The 16,823-nt window shown below is 36.5% G+C and overlaps 1 protein-coding gene across 2 annotated transcripts in view; it reads left to right on the top strand.

Moving 5' to 3' along the window:
* TTC27 (tetratricopeptide repeat domain 27) overlaps positions 1–16,823 on the top strand; it is a 202,183-nt gene that overhangs the window by 23,145 nt on the left and 162,215 nt on the right. For both annotated transcript variants that reach the window (XM_037806843.1, XM_037806844.1), the window contains exons 6-7: positions 10,989–11,153; positions 12,860–12,993. In XM_037806843.1, the coding sequence (XP_037662771.1) occupies positions 10,989–11,153; positions 12,860–12,993 (299 nt within the window). The remainder of the gene's footprint in view (positions 1–10,988; positions 11,154–12,859; positions 12,994–16,823) is intronic.

Here is a 16,823-nt window from a genome sequence, read left to right as displayed (position 1 = left end):
GCGTGGGGAATGTGAGCATTGCCTCTGGTGTGGAGAAGTTTGTTGTGAAAGACTTCTACTCTGGAAGAAACAAACTGAGTGAGAAATTGTATACATAGTCTGAACTGAAGCAGGGGCAAGATGGAGCACAGGGTATTCTTTAGAGTTTTTAGGAATGCTGTTGGTTGTGGCTTGGCAAACTGGCAGTTGCAGTATCTGACTAAAATTTGCATAAGAGTACTTCTTGACTCAATTTGAAACTTCTTAGCCGTTGAAATTTTATTTTCCTTTTTTTGGTTAACTAATTCTACGGTGCGAAGTCCAGGCTCTTCTTTGGGAGTTGTGATGGTTGGGTTCATGTGTCAACTTGGCTAGGTGGCCTAGCTGTCTGGTCAAGCGGGCACTGGCCTGACGATTGCTGTGAGGCTGTTTGAGGCTGGTTAATAAACCAACGGGCTGGTTTGTCGGATCATCAGTCAATTGACTGCAGCTGACTGATGACTCATCAATGGGCGTGCTTCCACAGTGAGAGAATGCAGTTGGCTGGATTTGGTCCGGGTGATCAGCTGGTTTGTTGGATCATCAGTCAATTGACTGCGGCTGACTGATGACTCATCAAGGGGCGTGCCTTCCACAATGAGAGAATGCAGTTGGCTGGATTTGGTCCGGGTGATCAGTTGGAGGCTTATAAGCTGGACGGTTAGAGAACCTTCATTTCTTCTTCGGCTGCTCAGTGAAGCATTTCCTGGGGAGCTCGTCGAAGTTGCTGGTTCGTTTCCTGAGGAGTTCGTCAAAGTTGTCGGTTCGTTTCCCGAGGAGTTCGTCGGACGTCTTCCTTAGAGTTGACAGCTTGTTGATGGCTCTGCAGAATTTGGACTCGTGCGTTCCCGCAGTTGCGTGAGTCACTTTTACAATTTGATAATCAGAGACATCTCCCATTGATTCTGTTTCCAAGGAGAACCCTAACTAATACAGGAGCCATGTTTCATGTTGCTAGGGAGACTTACATCCTTGGAAGTCATGTCCCAAGTAGGGGGGAAGGTAATGAGTTTATTTGTAGAGTTTGGCTTAAAGAGAGAGAGACCACATTTGAGCAACAAAAGAGGTTCTCTGGGGTGACCCTTTCAGAAGGACACAGAGTTTTGAGGACATAGTGGGGGATAACTGAGCCAAACGAGAAGAAAAAGCAAAAGAGATGGAAATTATGAAAAGGAACCAAACAGATTTGAAGACCACAGTAACAGAAATAAAAAATTCCCTAGAGTTTTTTTTTTTAAATATTTATTAAAAAGAAAAAAATTATCCATAGTGTACAGTCAGTTGTTCACAGTATCATATAGTTATGCATTTATCACCACAGTTAGCACTTGAACATACTCATTATTATGAAAAAGTCTTTTTTTTGGTGAATAATAAAAAAGATAAGACAAATAAAAATAAAGTGTCATACAATACAACATATTAGTAAGGACAGAAAACAACACATTACCAAGAATCCCATATCCCTCCCCTGTGGGACACCATCAAACATAGCAATATACGTATTGTGGGATTCTCAGAAGGAAAAGAGAGAAGAGAGGGGGGCATAGAGAATATTTAAAGGAATAATGGCTGAAAACTTTCCAAATTTAATGAAATATACAAGTCTAAATGCTCAATGATCTCCAAACAGGATAAACCCAAATAGATCCAGGCCCACACCATGCCACACCATGTTATAATAAAACTTGCATGCCAAAAATAAAGGGAGAATTCTGAAAGCAGCAAGGGAGAAGAAACGTATCATGCACAGGGAGCCTCAGTAAGATTAAGGACTGATTTCTCCTCGGAAACCATGGAGGCAAGAATGCAGTGGGATGACATTTGAAGTGTTGAAAGCAAAAAAGTTTTAACCAAGAATTCTGTATCCAGCAAATCTGTCTTTCAGAAATGAGGGAGAGATTAAGACATGCCCAGTAAAGAAAAGCTGAGGGAGTTTATCACACTAGACCACAGGAGATGCTAAAGGGAGTTCTGTGGGTTGAAAGGAGAGGACACTAGACAACAGTTTGAAACTGCATGAAGAAATAAAGATCTCCAGTAAGGGTAACAACATGAGAAAATATAAATGCCGGTATTATTGTAATTTTGGTTTGTAACTGTACTTTTTACTTTCTACAAGAACTAAAAGGCAAATGCATACCTAAAATGTAATGAGAAATCAGTGGCTTGGATTTGTAATGTATAAGCATATAATTTGTGACAAGAACTACATAAATGTGGGGGGACGGAGAGGTATAAGAACATAGTTTTTGTATACTATTATAGTTAAGTTGGTATCAAAGCAAATGAGATTGTTATAGATTTAGGATAGTTAATTTAAGCCCCATGGTAACCATGAAGAAAATATCAGAGTATATGCAAGCTCATAGAGACAGAAATTAGAGTACAGTTGCCAGGGATTGGAGTGGTTGGGCAAGGGTAGTAGTTAAATAAAAATGGATGTAGGGTTTCTGTTTGGGGAGATGGTAATGTTTTAGTAATGGACAGTGGTGAAGGTACCACAATACAGTGAATGTGATTAATCCTACTGAGTAGTATGATTGGTATTGGTTGAAATGGGAAAGTTTATGGTGTATATATGTTCCCACAATTTAAAAAAAAAAAATAAAGAGCAACTAAAGAGACAATCACAGTGAAAGGAAATACATGAACTTGGACAGGCTCTGACAAGAAAGAAGGCTCCTAAGGGCATCACTGGGACATATGAAAAAATTAGAACGTATCTGTAAGCTTTGTATCAATGTTAAATTTCTTGAACTTGATAACTGCACTTAATGTGGATACATAAGTTGGTACCCTTATTCTTGAGAGGTGTATATGGAAGTATTAAGTGTTCAAGAAGCATGATGTGAATGATAGGCAAATAGATAGTAGATGGGTAGATAGATGGATTGATGGATAGGTGGGATGATATGGCATATGTGGCAGAATTTAAAAATTGGTGGATCTGTGTATCTGGGGATGGGGGTATGTTGGGTTTCTCTGTATGGGGTTTGCATTAGTTTTATAACTCTTCCATAGGTTTGAAAGTATTTCAAAAGAAAAAGTTTAGGAAAAAAGAGAAAACAAGTAGAAAATCTAAAAGAAACCTTTCTCTTTGGTAGTAATAACATATGTAAAGGAAAAATGTTTTGTCTTTCTTACTTTTCAAATTATGTTTCAGCAAAATTGAATAGTGAGAATGTAAATTTCAAACTTTCACGCATTTTTCGATGAAAGTGTTGAAGTGAGGATTATCTTTTAAGTATAATAATGGATTTATAATAATTGTGGATATTTAATCAGTATTAATTTCTGTGTTCTTTGTATTTTTAAGATAAGGCTCTGTATATCATGGAAACATACCAACGGACATCAGCTATAATAATTCTGTTTATTCCTGATTGAAGATCTGGAATGTGCTTGTAATGTTCTTGAACCTTATTTAAGCATATTTTCAAAATAAGGTGCAATTATTTTAAGAGTGTATTTTACATTTTTCTTATAAAAGAAATTCAAGCTCCTTTAATGAAATTTGGAAAGTGTTGAAAAGTTTATAAAAGGAAAAAATCACCAGTGTTTTACTACCATGAAATAACTGTCTTTGGTAACATTTTGATATTCTTTCATCCATTGATTCTTTTTTTTTTTTTTTAAACCCATAATTGAAAATACATTTTATTTGTAATTCTTTTTTCTCCATTTACCAATATAATAACCATTTCCCCATGTTATTACAAACCTAAATCTTTATTGAATTTTAAAAACTAAAAGAGAAACACATGCATATTGTAAAAGGTTTTAAACATAAATGAATATAAAAGGAAAAATGGAACGTTGCCATTGTTCTCCATGATCTTTGCTTTCTCTAACAATAAATCTGAGACCTTTTCTCATATGTGTACATATAGATCTATCTAATTTTTTTACTGGCTGCATTGTGGGGTGTTCTATTTACTCAACCAGTTCTCTATTAATGGACATTTAGATTGTTTCTAGTTTTTTGTTTTTAGGTACCATGTTTGGAGTATCTGCCGGTTTGAACGTATTGTATCCCCCAAATGCCAGTATCTTTGTGGTCTTGTGTGGGGCAGATGCTTGGGTGCTGGTTAGATTTGCTTGGAATGTGCCCCGCCCAGCTGTGGGAGATAATTCTGATGAGATGTTCCCATGGAGGCATTGCCCCGCCCATTTGGGGTGGGCCCTGATCGGTGGAGCTATATAAATGAGCTGACTCGGGGGGAGGAAACGGAGTGCAGCTGGGAGTGATGTTTTGAAGAGAAGCAAGCTTGCTAGAGAGGAGCGTCCTGGGAGAAAGCCGTTTTGAGGCCGGAGCTTTGGAGCAGATGCCGGCTGCCTTCCTAGCTAGCAGAGGTTTTCTGGACGCCATTAGCCATCCTCCGGTGAAGGTACCCGATTGCTGAGGTGTTACCTTGGACGCTTTGTGGCCTTAAGACTGTAACTGTGTAGTGAAATAAACCCCCATTTTATAAAAGCCTATCCATCTCTGGTGTTTTGCATTCTGCAGCATTAGCAAACTAGAACAGAGTACAAGTTTTTAGTTATTACTACTGAAAAATTTTCCTTTGTAAAACATGCTACCTACCCTGGACATAATACTTTTCTGAGCATTTCTCAAGAAATTCTTCTGTTGCTTAATAATGTTTGCCAAAATATGTATGTCTTAGTTGACTCTCAACTGTACTAGACACCATTCTTACAAAAAGGTATGAATTCATACCCGTCCCACCTTTGCCTCTCTCACTCCATTTAAATTTATTATGTCTGTATGTCAGACAGTACTTCATGACCCACCTGGAAATTTGCTATTTAATTCTGTTTGCTGTGAAGCAGAATTTGGTTTTATTTGGGTTATGTTCTGGATTTCTTCTAAATTAAGTTGTTATTATGTTTAGTTTTTGTTTCATGGTGCCACAGCATAGATAAATAAGGTTCCAATGTGCATTATTTGAAACAATATATGTGAAATGTATTCGTATATATATATACAGATATATAAATATAGATGGAGATGTGGATATAAAGATAACAAATCCTGAATTTTGTTTTAATCATTCTCCTGCTTTTCTTTATTGTTTTAACCATTGTCCATAAATACGATCTTTTACTTTATTTCTTATATTGCTATTTGGAAAAATATTGTTCCATCTGTTTCCCTTTGGTTAGTTGTATGTGAGATATATAACTCTAAATAGACACTTTCACCCTTTTTGTCTTGTTGCCTTTTAGGGGTGTTCCTTATTTTAAAAATCCAGTCTCCTAATATTTGTTTTAATGGGGGAATTTATTCTATTTACAATTATTGTGATAATTTATATATTTATATTTATTTCTTGATTTCTTTTAGCTTGATCATAGCTTTTATTTTTGTTTTGCATTGCTTTGTTTTTTTAAATTCAATTTTATTGATATATTCACACACCATATAATCATCCAAAGTGTACAATCAGTTGTTCACAGTACTATTATATAGTTGTGCATTCATCACCACAATTAATATTTTGTAACCATAGTTTTTAAGAATATAACATATATACATAGAATTGATAACTTTCCAAGTGTAATTTAACAAGTAGTTAGCAAATTTCAAAGAATATAATAGGTTACAGTTCCACAGTTTCAGTTATTTCCTTATGAAATATAATATATATATATATATATATATATATATAAAGGTAATATCTTTCAAAGTATGGTTTTACAAGTAGATATATAGGAAATTTCTAAAGTTGTTATGAGTTATAGTACCATAGTTTCAGTTATTTCCTTATGCTGAAATATAACATATTCAAAAAGGTACAGCTTTCAAATTACAATTTAACAAGTAGCTGTAGAATAAATTTCAAAGGATGCTATGGGTTACAGTTCTGCCATTTCAGTTCTTTCCTTCTAGCTATTCTAATACGGTAGCAAGTAAAAAAAGAAAATTATGTAAAGATTCAATATTCATAATCCTTTGTTAAATTCCTTCTTGTCTGTTGCTACCCCTTCCTCTAGTTTAATCACTTTCCCGATCTTCAGGGATATCTAGGCAGTGACCACCCTAACCTGTTCATGTTGGAAAGGGGTGTCAACTTTATGAGCAGAGAGGACACATCTAGTTGATGTTTTTGAAGAGGCTATTGCCTGTGGGTTTTGGGACTTAGCTGGCATAGGAGCACTCTGAAGGATTTAAGTTTCTGAAGAATAAACCTAGTGAAATTTTTATAGTGACTCAGATGGGGATCTGGGTATTCTTTAAGGTTTACTGAACTACTATTGACTTGGGCTTATATTGTGGTCATTTGGCATATCTAGGTGATGCTTGCATAGGAGTAACTTCCAAGACAGCCTCTTGTCTCTATTTGATTTCTTTTAGCCACTAAAACCTTATTTTATTGCCTTTCTTTTCCCCCTTTTGATCAAAAAGGCATTCTCAATCCCTTGATGCCAGGGTCAGGCTCATTCCTGGAATCCATGTCCCACATCACCAGGATGGCTCATTCATCTGAGGGGTCCTGTCCCACCTCAGTGGGTGATGAATTTATTTGCAGAGTTAGGCCTAGAGAGAGAAAGTCCACATTTGAGTAACAAAAGAGGTTCTCTAGAGGTGACTCTTAGGCATGATTATAGGTGGATTTAGCTTCCCCTTTACAACCATAAGTTTTACCTGGGCAAGCCTCAAGATTGAGGGCTTGATTTATAAAGCAGGAGGTTCCTAATTTCACATAGCATATGTTACGGCCATGATAATCCATCCATATCTCACATTATCATCACTTAGTTGTACAATCCTCATCACTCTCCATTTTAAACAGTTCTCATGACCCAAAACATCTCATAGCTCTTGTCAGCCCTTGATTATTTGTCCCTAGTATTTCTGTAATACTAATATGGTATTCCTATTAGTTATAGTTCCTGGTATGCATTATGTAGATTTTTCCCGTATACCCTTCTGTTGTCAACTCTCTGTGCTAGTGTCATACCTTAAAAGTATATCATGCAAGCACCTATCTGTATTTGTGGTATTGATCTGTGGGAAACATGCGTTTAAACAACCCCTTTCAATCCTATTCACCTTCAATACAGCTCTGATAGTTACTGTTCTAGTTTGCTAATGCTGCAGAATGCAAAACACCAGAGATGGATAGGCTTTTATAAAACGGGGGTTTATTTCGCTACACAGTTACAGTCTTAAGGCCACAAAGTGTCCAAGGTAACACCTCAGCAATCAGGTACCTTCACCGGAGGATGGCCAATGGCGTCCGGAAAACCTCTGTTAGCTAGGAAGGCAGCTGGCGTCTGCTCCAAAGCTCCGGCCTCAAAACGGCTTTCTCCCAGGACGTTCCTCTCTAGCAAGCTTGCTCCTCTTCAAAACATCGCTCCCAGCTGCACTAGTTTTCTCTCCTTGAGCCAGCTCATTTATATGGCTCCACTGATCAAGGCCCACCCCGAATGGGTGGGGCCATGCCTCCATAGAAATATCCCATCAGTTATCATCTACAGTTGGGTGGGGCGCATCTGCATGCAAACAACCTAATTCAAATGTTCCAACTTAATCCCTACTATTCTGTCTGCCCCACAAGATTTCATCAAAGAATATGGCTTTTTCTGGGGGACATAATACATTCAAACCGGCACAGTTACAGTCCTATTAACAAACAATTGTCACCCCTATCCATTCCCATACATTTGAATTCACCATCATTAATGTATCTGAACATATTATCATTCTCCCTCACTAGCTACTGCCTTTCACTAGGTCCCCAATATTCTGTATTATAAGATATTGATTTTATGTTGTTCAGATAGTTCACAGAAGTGGTAACATACAATATCTCTTCTTTTGTGCCTGACTTATTTCACTCAGAATTATTTCTTCAAGTTTCGTCTATGTTGCCGTAAACTTCTTACAGCTGCATAGTATTCCATCATATGTATATACCATATTTTATTTATTTACTCTGTTGAAGGACACTTGGATTGTTTCCATCTCTTGGCAATTGTGAACAATGCTGCTGTGAACATCAGTGTACAAATATCTGTTCATGTCACTGCTTTCAGATCTTCCAGGTGTATACCAAGAAGTGGAATTGCTGAATCATAGGGTAATTCATTATCTAGTTTTCTGAGAAATTGCCAAACTGTCTTCCAGAGTGACTGTACTTATTATACAGTCCCACCAGCAATGAATAAGAGTTCCAATTTCTCCACATCCTCTCCAGCATTTGTAGTTTCCTGTTTGTTTGATGGCAGCCATTCTTATTGGTGTGAGATGACATCTCATTGTGGTCTTGATTTGCATCTGCCTAATAGCTAGAGAAGAGGAACCTTTTTTTATGTTTTTTAACCATTTGTATTTCCTCTTCGGAGAAATGTCTTTTCATATCTTTTGCCCATTTTATGATTGGGCTGTTTGTACTATTGTTGTTGAGTTGTAGGATTTCTATATATGCAAGATATAAGTCTCTTGTCAGATACATGGTTTCCAGATATTTACTTCCATTGCATTGGCTGCCTCTTCACCTTTTTGGTATTAAGAAATCAGTTGTTGACCCAATTGCTCTTCTTTTGTGCTTAGTCTGCCTTTTTTCTTTTGTTATTCTTAAGGTTTTCTCTTTGTAGTCAAGGTTATTTAGTTTGCCTGTGATGGGAGTAGTAATGAATTTCTTTTTTTTTTTTTAATCTTTCTGGGAATTTGTTGTTACTTTCTGACCCTGATATTTAGTGTCTTTTACATTTTTGGAAAATTCTTAGTCATTATTTCTTCAGATAGTGGCTCTTCTTGTCTTTTCTTTCCTTCTAGATCTTAAATTATACACGTTCATTCCTTCTCTTCTGCATCCTTAACATTCTTTAATTCCTTTATCTTCTATTACTTTTTTTCCTTATGTGGCATTCTGCATGGCTTTATTTGGATCTATCTTCTAGTTCTCTAGTCTGTTATTTAAGTTGTCCGCTCAGTATTTAATTTTAATTAAAAAATTTTCTAGACATTCTTTTGGTTTCTTTCCCAGTTTGCCTGGTTAATTTTTCTTTTTTTTTTTTAATTAGAGAGTTTGTGGGCTGGTTAATTTTTATACTTTCTTGTTCATATTTTCTAGTCTTTTATTTCTTGAAACCTATTAAATGTTTCATATCTTGTGTTTGGGAATTCCTTTCTTTGAAGGCTTTAAGAGTCTGGCTTTGTAGTTTCTGCTAACTTTCAGGCATTAGTATCTTATTTTCTGTGTTGTTTGGTTGTTTTGCTGTGAGCTCATCTTTCTTGGAAATTTATCTGTGGGAATTCTTTGAATCTTGATTGAAGTTGTATTACCTTCAAAAGAGGATTTGTGTTTGTTTTCTCTGCTTCCCTGGAGACCTCAATTCTTGATTTGAGATTTTTTTTGACTCCCTAGCCTGAATTTGGTTGGCAAACCAGTGTGAAGGCAGGCTTGAATTTTCCCCTTCACCCACTGCCACTTTCCTTGCCGTCCTCTTCTGCATTGAAGACTTGTCTCCTTTTCACCCTTACATTGGAGATATACTTCTTTCCGTTCCAGGTTTATACAGTGGTCTTCTGCTGCATTACCTACTTTGGTTGGGTCCAGGTCTTTTCTTCTGTGTGTGGTACTCCCTGCAGCCATCAGAATGGAACCCCAAGGTCCCTTGCAGTTGGTAGATAGCTCCAGGGCAAAATATGGCTTCAGTGAACTGTTACTTCCTAAGGTTCCAGTTCTTGTTCTCTGAGGGCTCCTTGCTTTGTTCTCAGCACAACCATTTACATAAAAATATATTAATTTTTAAAAAATGCATCTCTTGAGGTGTTTTTATTGGGAGGTACTCTATCATACTGCTGGAATCTGAAGATTAAGCTAGTTTTTAAAAACAAAATAATCGGATTTATCCCCCGATTTATTTTTATTTGTCTTTGTCCCCTGAACACAAGAGAGATGCAGAGAAAGCACAGCCATATGAGATCAAAGCCTACCAAAGTGAAAAATTTATACATGCGTATAGGCAGGCATGGGCAGACAACTTTGGGCCAACTTTGGGCATCTATGTGATTAATTTAGATGTTATTAGGACACTTTAATTATCTTTTGGTATGGTAGGAGTATATTGGAAGGAATGAAGTTATTTCAGGATATTTGTATTTCCCATTGCTTTAATTTATTTTGTTTGGAATTTTTTTTTATTTGATAAAGTAATTTTAAAATAAAATTTAAAAAAATTTGATGGTCTTCCCTGAACCTATATGAGCTACTGTAGTTTAACAAGTATACCTACATGCAGAAATGACTTTTCTCTGGTATTTGTGAAATAAATTTTTAAAAACCTCAGCCAGGCTTCACATCTCTTGATGTATGTTTGAACCCAGAACCTGTAGGGAAGATTTTTTTTCTGTTACTGACAACCAAAGCAAAATTGTGTCACTGTGATTTTACTCATATTATAGGAGGTTATTATATTTCTGAGAGTAATGACTAGGAAGTTGGCAATAATGGCAGACAAAGGAAAAGAAAAAAAAGACACTCATTAAGGACATTGAGTATCATCAGATCTGCTTTTGTTGAGTTTGGTCTGCTTGGGGAAAATTCACTGAACAATTTTTGCAAGAAGAAGTTCATGTTTGGGTGCCTGTCTGCCTTTTGAGGTTCTTTTGGGTGAGACATGTACATCTTAGCTTTTTCTCTTTGAGTCTAGAGAATCTCTTTAAGGGCTGGTAGTATATGGAAAAACACTACCTTTCTTTTTCAGACCCATTTTAATTTCAGTTCAGGATAAGACAAAAGTATTTATTATATATTTCTTAGGTGTAGGTATTTCTGCCTAATGCCTATATATAGTATTACATGTGTGTTCCTCACCATCTAGCTTTAAAATTCTTGAAGAGCAAGGACTATGTAATATATATACTTTACATATTAGACACTCAACATTTTTCTCATTAAGAATGTATCTTTATTCTCATTACACTTTTAAATGTTTTATTGTTTTTCTTACAGTGATGAAACTAGAGAATCTGTTTGTAGATGATTCAGGTCGATATCTGGCTATTCAATTCCATCTGGAATGTGCATATGTATTTTTGTATTATTATGAGTATAAAAAGGCAAAAGATCAGTTCAGCATTGCTAAAGACATCAGCAAGTTACAAATTGACTTGACAGGTAAGACTTTTTTTACCTTTTGTTGGATAATTTATTTTATTTTTATGATAAAACCAATATACACATTAGCAGTTTGGTTGTATTGCAAGGCAGTATTTGGTTTTCTGTGTCCCATTCTTTGCTTTATAAAAATAGGTTTTAAAGATTTTATTTAAGAAGTCATTGTGTTAAAACAAACTTGAATTTATACGTGCCTTTATTCTTGGAGTCCCTTTATTGTTCTAATATAGCTAGACACTTTAATAATTAGCAGCCAGGTTGCATCCAAATGAACTTTTGACCATTTGGTTCTGGGTGTGGGCCTCCTGAGACCTCTCCTGGCTCCCGATTTTAGTTTTTCTTTGCAGTGTTTTGTAAAGGTATTGTTTCCATCCAGCTTTTACTTTTTCTTTTTTTTTTTTTTTTTGGTTATTCCATTTTGTGTCCCTTAAGGGCAGAAATTTTGAATGTTTTGTTTACTTAATGTTTCTTCAGTGCCTTAGAAAGCTGCCTGGCGTGTAGTAGGCGTTCGGTTCAGACTAGGAATGATGGGACCTATTTGTCCTCTCTGGGCTAAGAGTAAATTATCTCTAAGGCCCATTCACAAGCCCCCAAGTTCTGGGCTTTTCATAGAGCTAGTCCTATCGATAAAATCTTTCAGATATTTTATGAATAAATATGACTTTGTAGAGTGATCTGGGATTTTAGATACCTTTTATTACATTGTGTGAAGAAAATTATTTAATATTCATGGAACAATATCCATGTTTTAGTTGGAGTGTTGTTTTTATTTCAAAGTGTGGTATGTATAATAAAACTTGTGAGGTTAGTTTCAGAAATCATGTTTTAAAATATTTTGGTCATAGGACAAGTTTTTGGTACTATTTAAAAAAACTTAATGGCACTGTACCCTCTATATTCAGCTTTAACTGTTGGTGTCTTTACTAGCCAGATCTGTTATGTTTTTTCCAAGTTAAGGATGAAGAACTTAAAAGTACAAATGTGGTACTCAAAAATATAAAATGAGAACTACATTATTATATTTTTCCATTCCATTGTAGGCTTATTATAAAAAAACAAACTGTATTAAACCATCTCAGTAGCTATTTTTAGCATAACATGTTTAAAAGTTGATGTATAGTTTAGAGCCAGACTCAGGATAAAATCCAGACCTCTTAGACTGACATTCAAGGGTTTTTGTAATCTGACCCTTGCCAAAGAATGGTTGTTGAAACTTCTGCTTCTCTAAAGTGGTTTGAAAACAGCTGTTCTGTAGCAAGATATTTCAAATGCATGATGAAAATATTTTGTGTCATATTAATTTGGATAGTGTAACAGAAAGACTGTAGAACCTGAAGACCCATGGCTTAAAGCTCTGGCTTGATACTAATATTGAGCAAGTGATTGTATCTCAGTGCTTGTTTATGCATTTATTATATGGGAATAAATAATATTTCTCCTACCTATGATACTTCATGAGTTAGTTTCCTTTGAGGAGGTAGGTCATTTGATGTAAAAGTAAGTACATGGAATCTAGTGGCAGAAATTCTGGGTTTGAGTTCTCCTGGCACCACAGCTTATTGGCTTTAAAATCTTATATCATTTTAACATCACTGGGCCTCAGGTTTCTCTTCTGTAAAATGGGGAGATACTTTATGAACTCTTTATGATTGTACAGAAGATCTGATCGGCAGATCAGTAGATAGAAATTTATATATTTTTTTCAGGTGCTTTGGGAAAAAGGACACGATTTCAGGAAAATTATGTGGCACAACTTATTCTGGATGTAAGAAGGGAGGGGGATGTCTTTTCAAGTTGTGAATTAAGTCCAGCACCCACTCCTCAGGAACATTTAACCAAGGTGAGTAGGAGTGTAAGTTATTTCATTAAATTATTCAAGTCTAGTAGTTTCAGTAGTTGAGTACTGTAGAAACACTGAATGGGGTCAGAAGAAACTTCATTTTGTCCCTTCTTGAGCTTATTCAAGGTTGCTTGGGGGTGAAGGGTAGGGGGTCGGAAACGGGAGGCACCTGTGTTTAAGCCTTTTGTTTAACCCTTAAGTAAAGATAAAATAGTACCTTTCTTGTAGAGCACAATAAATACGAATTGATGCAGTTAGTTATGTATTACCCTCCTTGAAGAAATACACAGGGTAGACTGAGTAGAGACCAATTTTTCTAACTGCTACCGTATTTGCCCACTTTGCCTTCTTTGGATATTTTGGAACATTAAGAGATATGGAATTTCTTGGACTTCTTCTAAATAGATAAACAGATGGTCAAGTTTCTTTTTATTGGTTTTATGATGTGTCTTTTTTTACCCTGTCATTAATGGACTGGTTGCTGCCATAGGGTGTTTTTTTGGACCTAACTGATGAATTCACTTCTTGAAAATCTGGCTCTTGTTCAATTTACATGCTTACAGGCCTTAGCAGTTGCTTCCCTAGAGGCCAATAACATTTATATTCTCTTATCTCAAAGACACCCACACCAACAGTTTTGGTTGTCTTGTGGTTGATTTACTGTCCTTGAAGCCTGTGCTTTGTTACTCTTCATTGCAGGGCCTGCAAGCAAATTTACCTTGGTTACGTTAAACACTAAAATTCAATTCTTTTCTGAGAGTAACACCAAGGGTAGGGGTTCGGAGTGGGTAAGAAGTGTAGCAGCACTGATAGTCCCAAGGAAGGGCTTTGATGTACTATTGTAAATCTCTTGGGCTTATTCCAAGTAATGTGTTCTTATTCTTTGCTTTTTTTTTTTAAATGAATTTTTTTACTGTGAACTTTAACATATATACATAATATATGTATACATAATAGTGATAACTTTCAAAGTATGATTTAACAAGTAGTTAGAGAAAAAATATCGAAGAATGTCATGGGTCACAGTTCCACAACTTCAGCTATTTCCATTATTGTAAAATATAACGTACATACAGAAAGATGTTAACTTTGGATGTATAGCTCAACAAGCAGTTATATAGGATATTTCAAAAATTTTTATGGGTTGCAATTCCAGTTTCAGGTCTTTTCTTGTTATGCAATAAAGGATATATACAGAAAGGTGAAGACTGTCAAAGCACAATTCTATGAGTAGCTAAAGAGCAGATTTCAAAGGATGCTAAGGGGTTCAGTTCCACCACGTCATTTACCTCCTCCCAGCTATTCCAACACCCTAACATCTAGAAATAAATATATGTATTTATATAAAGTTTCAGTATTCATAGACCTTTGTTAAGTCTTATCTTGTTTTTTACTACCCTTTCCTCTCACTTAATCTCTTTCTCCATCTTCAGGGGTGTCTAGACAGTGACCACTCTAACTTGTTCATATTGAAAGACGGTGTTGACAGTATGGGGAAGGGAGCCACATCTGATTGTTGTTCTTAAAGAGGCTGTTTCCTCTGGGTTTTAGGACTTGTCTGGCATAGGAACACTTCGGTGGATTTAAGTTTCTGAGAGATAAAACTTAGCGAGTGAATCTTTTCTAGAATCTCAGGTAGGGACGTAGGTTGTAGGTATTTGGGGACTACTTTTGGTAAGGGCATGGCATACTGTGGCCATTTGGGATATCTAGCTGGAGCTTGCATAAGAGAAACCTCCAGGATAGCCTCTCGATTCTATTCGGGATCTCTCAGCCACTGTGACCTCAGCTTGTTACCTTTCTTTTTTCTCGCTTTTGGTCAAGTAGACATTTTTTAAAATTTTGAAATAAATTCAAAGTTATAGGAACAGTTGCAAAAACAATACTAACCCCATACACAGAATTCCATCATACCCTAATCCCCCTCCCCCAATAGCCCAATCTACCAACTTTAACATGCTGTCACATCGCTATTTCTTTCCCTCCCTCCCCATCTATCATCCATCATCTATTGCTCTGTCTTCTGAACATATGAGAGCTAGCTGCACACACCCTTGAACAAACACTATAATTCACATATACACTTCCCGTGAATAAGAATATTCTTTTATGCAATCCCATTAAGCGCAGCTAAGAAGTACAAGAGATTCAACAATGATACAAAGCTTACATTCTATATTTCCTTTTCCTTATGTCTCAACTGTGTCCCTTTGAGCCTCCTGTCCTCCATCCTCCAATCCCATCCAGGCTCATCCTTGGCATTCAATTGTCATCTATTTAGACTCTCTTTTTTTTTTTTTTCAATTGTGGAAACATATATTCAGCCTAAATCTTCCCATTCCACTCCCTCCCTAGCCTTCCATTAATGGGATTAATCACATTTAGAATGTTGTAATGCTCTTTCCCACCATCCATTACTAGAAATTTCCCTTCACCTCAAACAGCAACCCTGCACTCATTTCTTAACTCCCCATTGCCCCTTCCCCTATTTCTCTTAACCCATACTCTACTTTTCATCTCTATGGTTATATTCTCTGATAGTTTCTTTGTGTTTACTGTGGGGCTTAAAATTAACCTCTTAAATCCATGTCAATCTTGTTTTTCTTTGATACCACCTTCACTTCAATAGGACACATAAACTATGTTCCTATACTCCTCCATTCCCCCACCTTTATATAGTTGTCTAAAATTACATATTTTACATTGAGTTCAAAACCACTGATTTGTCATTAGAGTTTGTGTATTTTATATCATGTAGGAAGTAAATAGTGGAGTTACAGTTCAAAAATTATTGACTTCTATTTGTATTCCATTGTGGTTGGAGAATGTGCTTTGAGTATATTCAATTTTTTTTTTTTTTTAATTTCTTGAGGCTTGTTTTATGTCCCAGCTTATGGTCCCTTCTAGAGAAAGATCCATGATCACTAGAGAAAAATGAGTGTTCTGGTGATTTGGGATGTAAGGTACTATATATATCTGTTAAAGTTCTCTATATCTCTTTCTCCTTTCTTTGTTTCTCTGTTGGTAGGGCTCCCTTTAGAATCTGAAGTAGGGCAGGTCTTTTATTGGCAAAGTCTCTCAGCATTTGTTTGTCTGTGAAAAATTTAAGCTCTCCTTCAAATTTGAAGGAGAGTTTTGCTGGATAAAGTATTCTTGGTTGGAAAGTTTTCTCTCTCAGAATTTTAAATATGCCATGCCACTGCCTTCTCGCCTCCATGGTGGCTGCTGAGTAGTCACATCTTAGTCTTATGTTGTTTCCTTTGTTTGTGGTGATTGCTTTTCTCTTGCTGCTTTCAGAACTTGCTCCTTCTCTTCAGTATTTGACAGTCTGATCAGAATATGTCTTGGAGTGGGTTTATTTGGGTTTATTCTATTTGGAGTTTGCTGGGCATTTATGCTTTGTGTATTTATATTGTGTATAAGGTTGGGGAAGTTTTCCCCAACAATTTCTTTGAATACTCTTTCTAGACCTTTACCCTTCTCTTCCCCTTCTGGGACACCAATGAATCTTAAGTTTGGAGGTGAGACAGGGCAAAAAAGCACCTCTGTGAAAAACACTAGATAAAAACCAGAAAGTGACCCAGAATACTGGTTACAGCGATCCGCCAGCTGGACGAGGTCTGCTAGTATCACAGGGGCCGTATACTTGGTGAAACCGGGAGTCTGCATTCTGAAATGAGTGAGTAAGCTGGCTGGAAGACCCGCAGCCGCGCGGCAGTCTGGGGAAGCCAGGGCTTGGCATTTGGAGACCGACTGGCTCTTTTAAAAAAAACAAAAAGGGAAACACCCAGGAGCGGCTGCAGTTGCGGGAATGGGAACCACACAGTAAA

This window comes from Choloepus didactylus, chromosome 17 (genome assembly GCF_015220235.1).
Source record: "Choloepus didactylus isolate mChoDid1 chromosome 17, mChoDid1.pri, whole genome shotgun sequence".
Classification (NCBI taxonomy): Eukaryota; Metazoa; Chordata; class Mammalia; order Pilosa; family Megalonychidae; genus Choloepus; species Choloepus didactylus.
The sequence above is the reverse complement of the archived record's forward strand: the minus strand, read 5'-3'. Positions and strand labels throughout refer to the sequence as shown.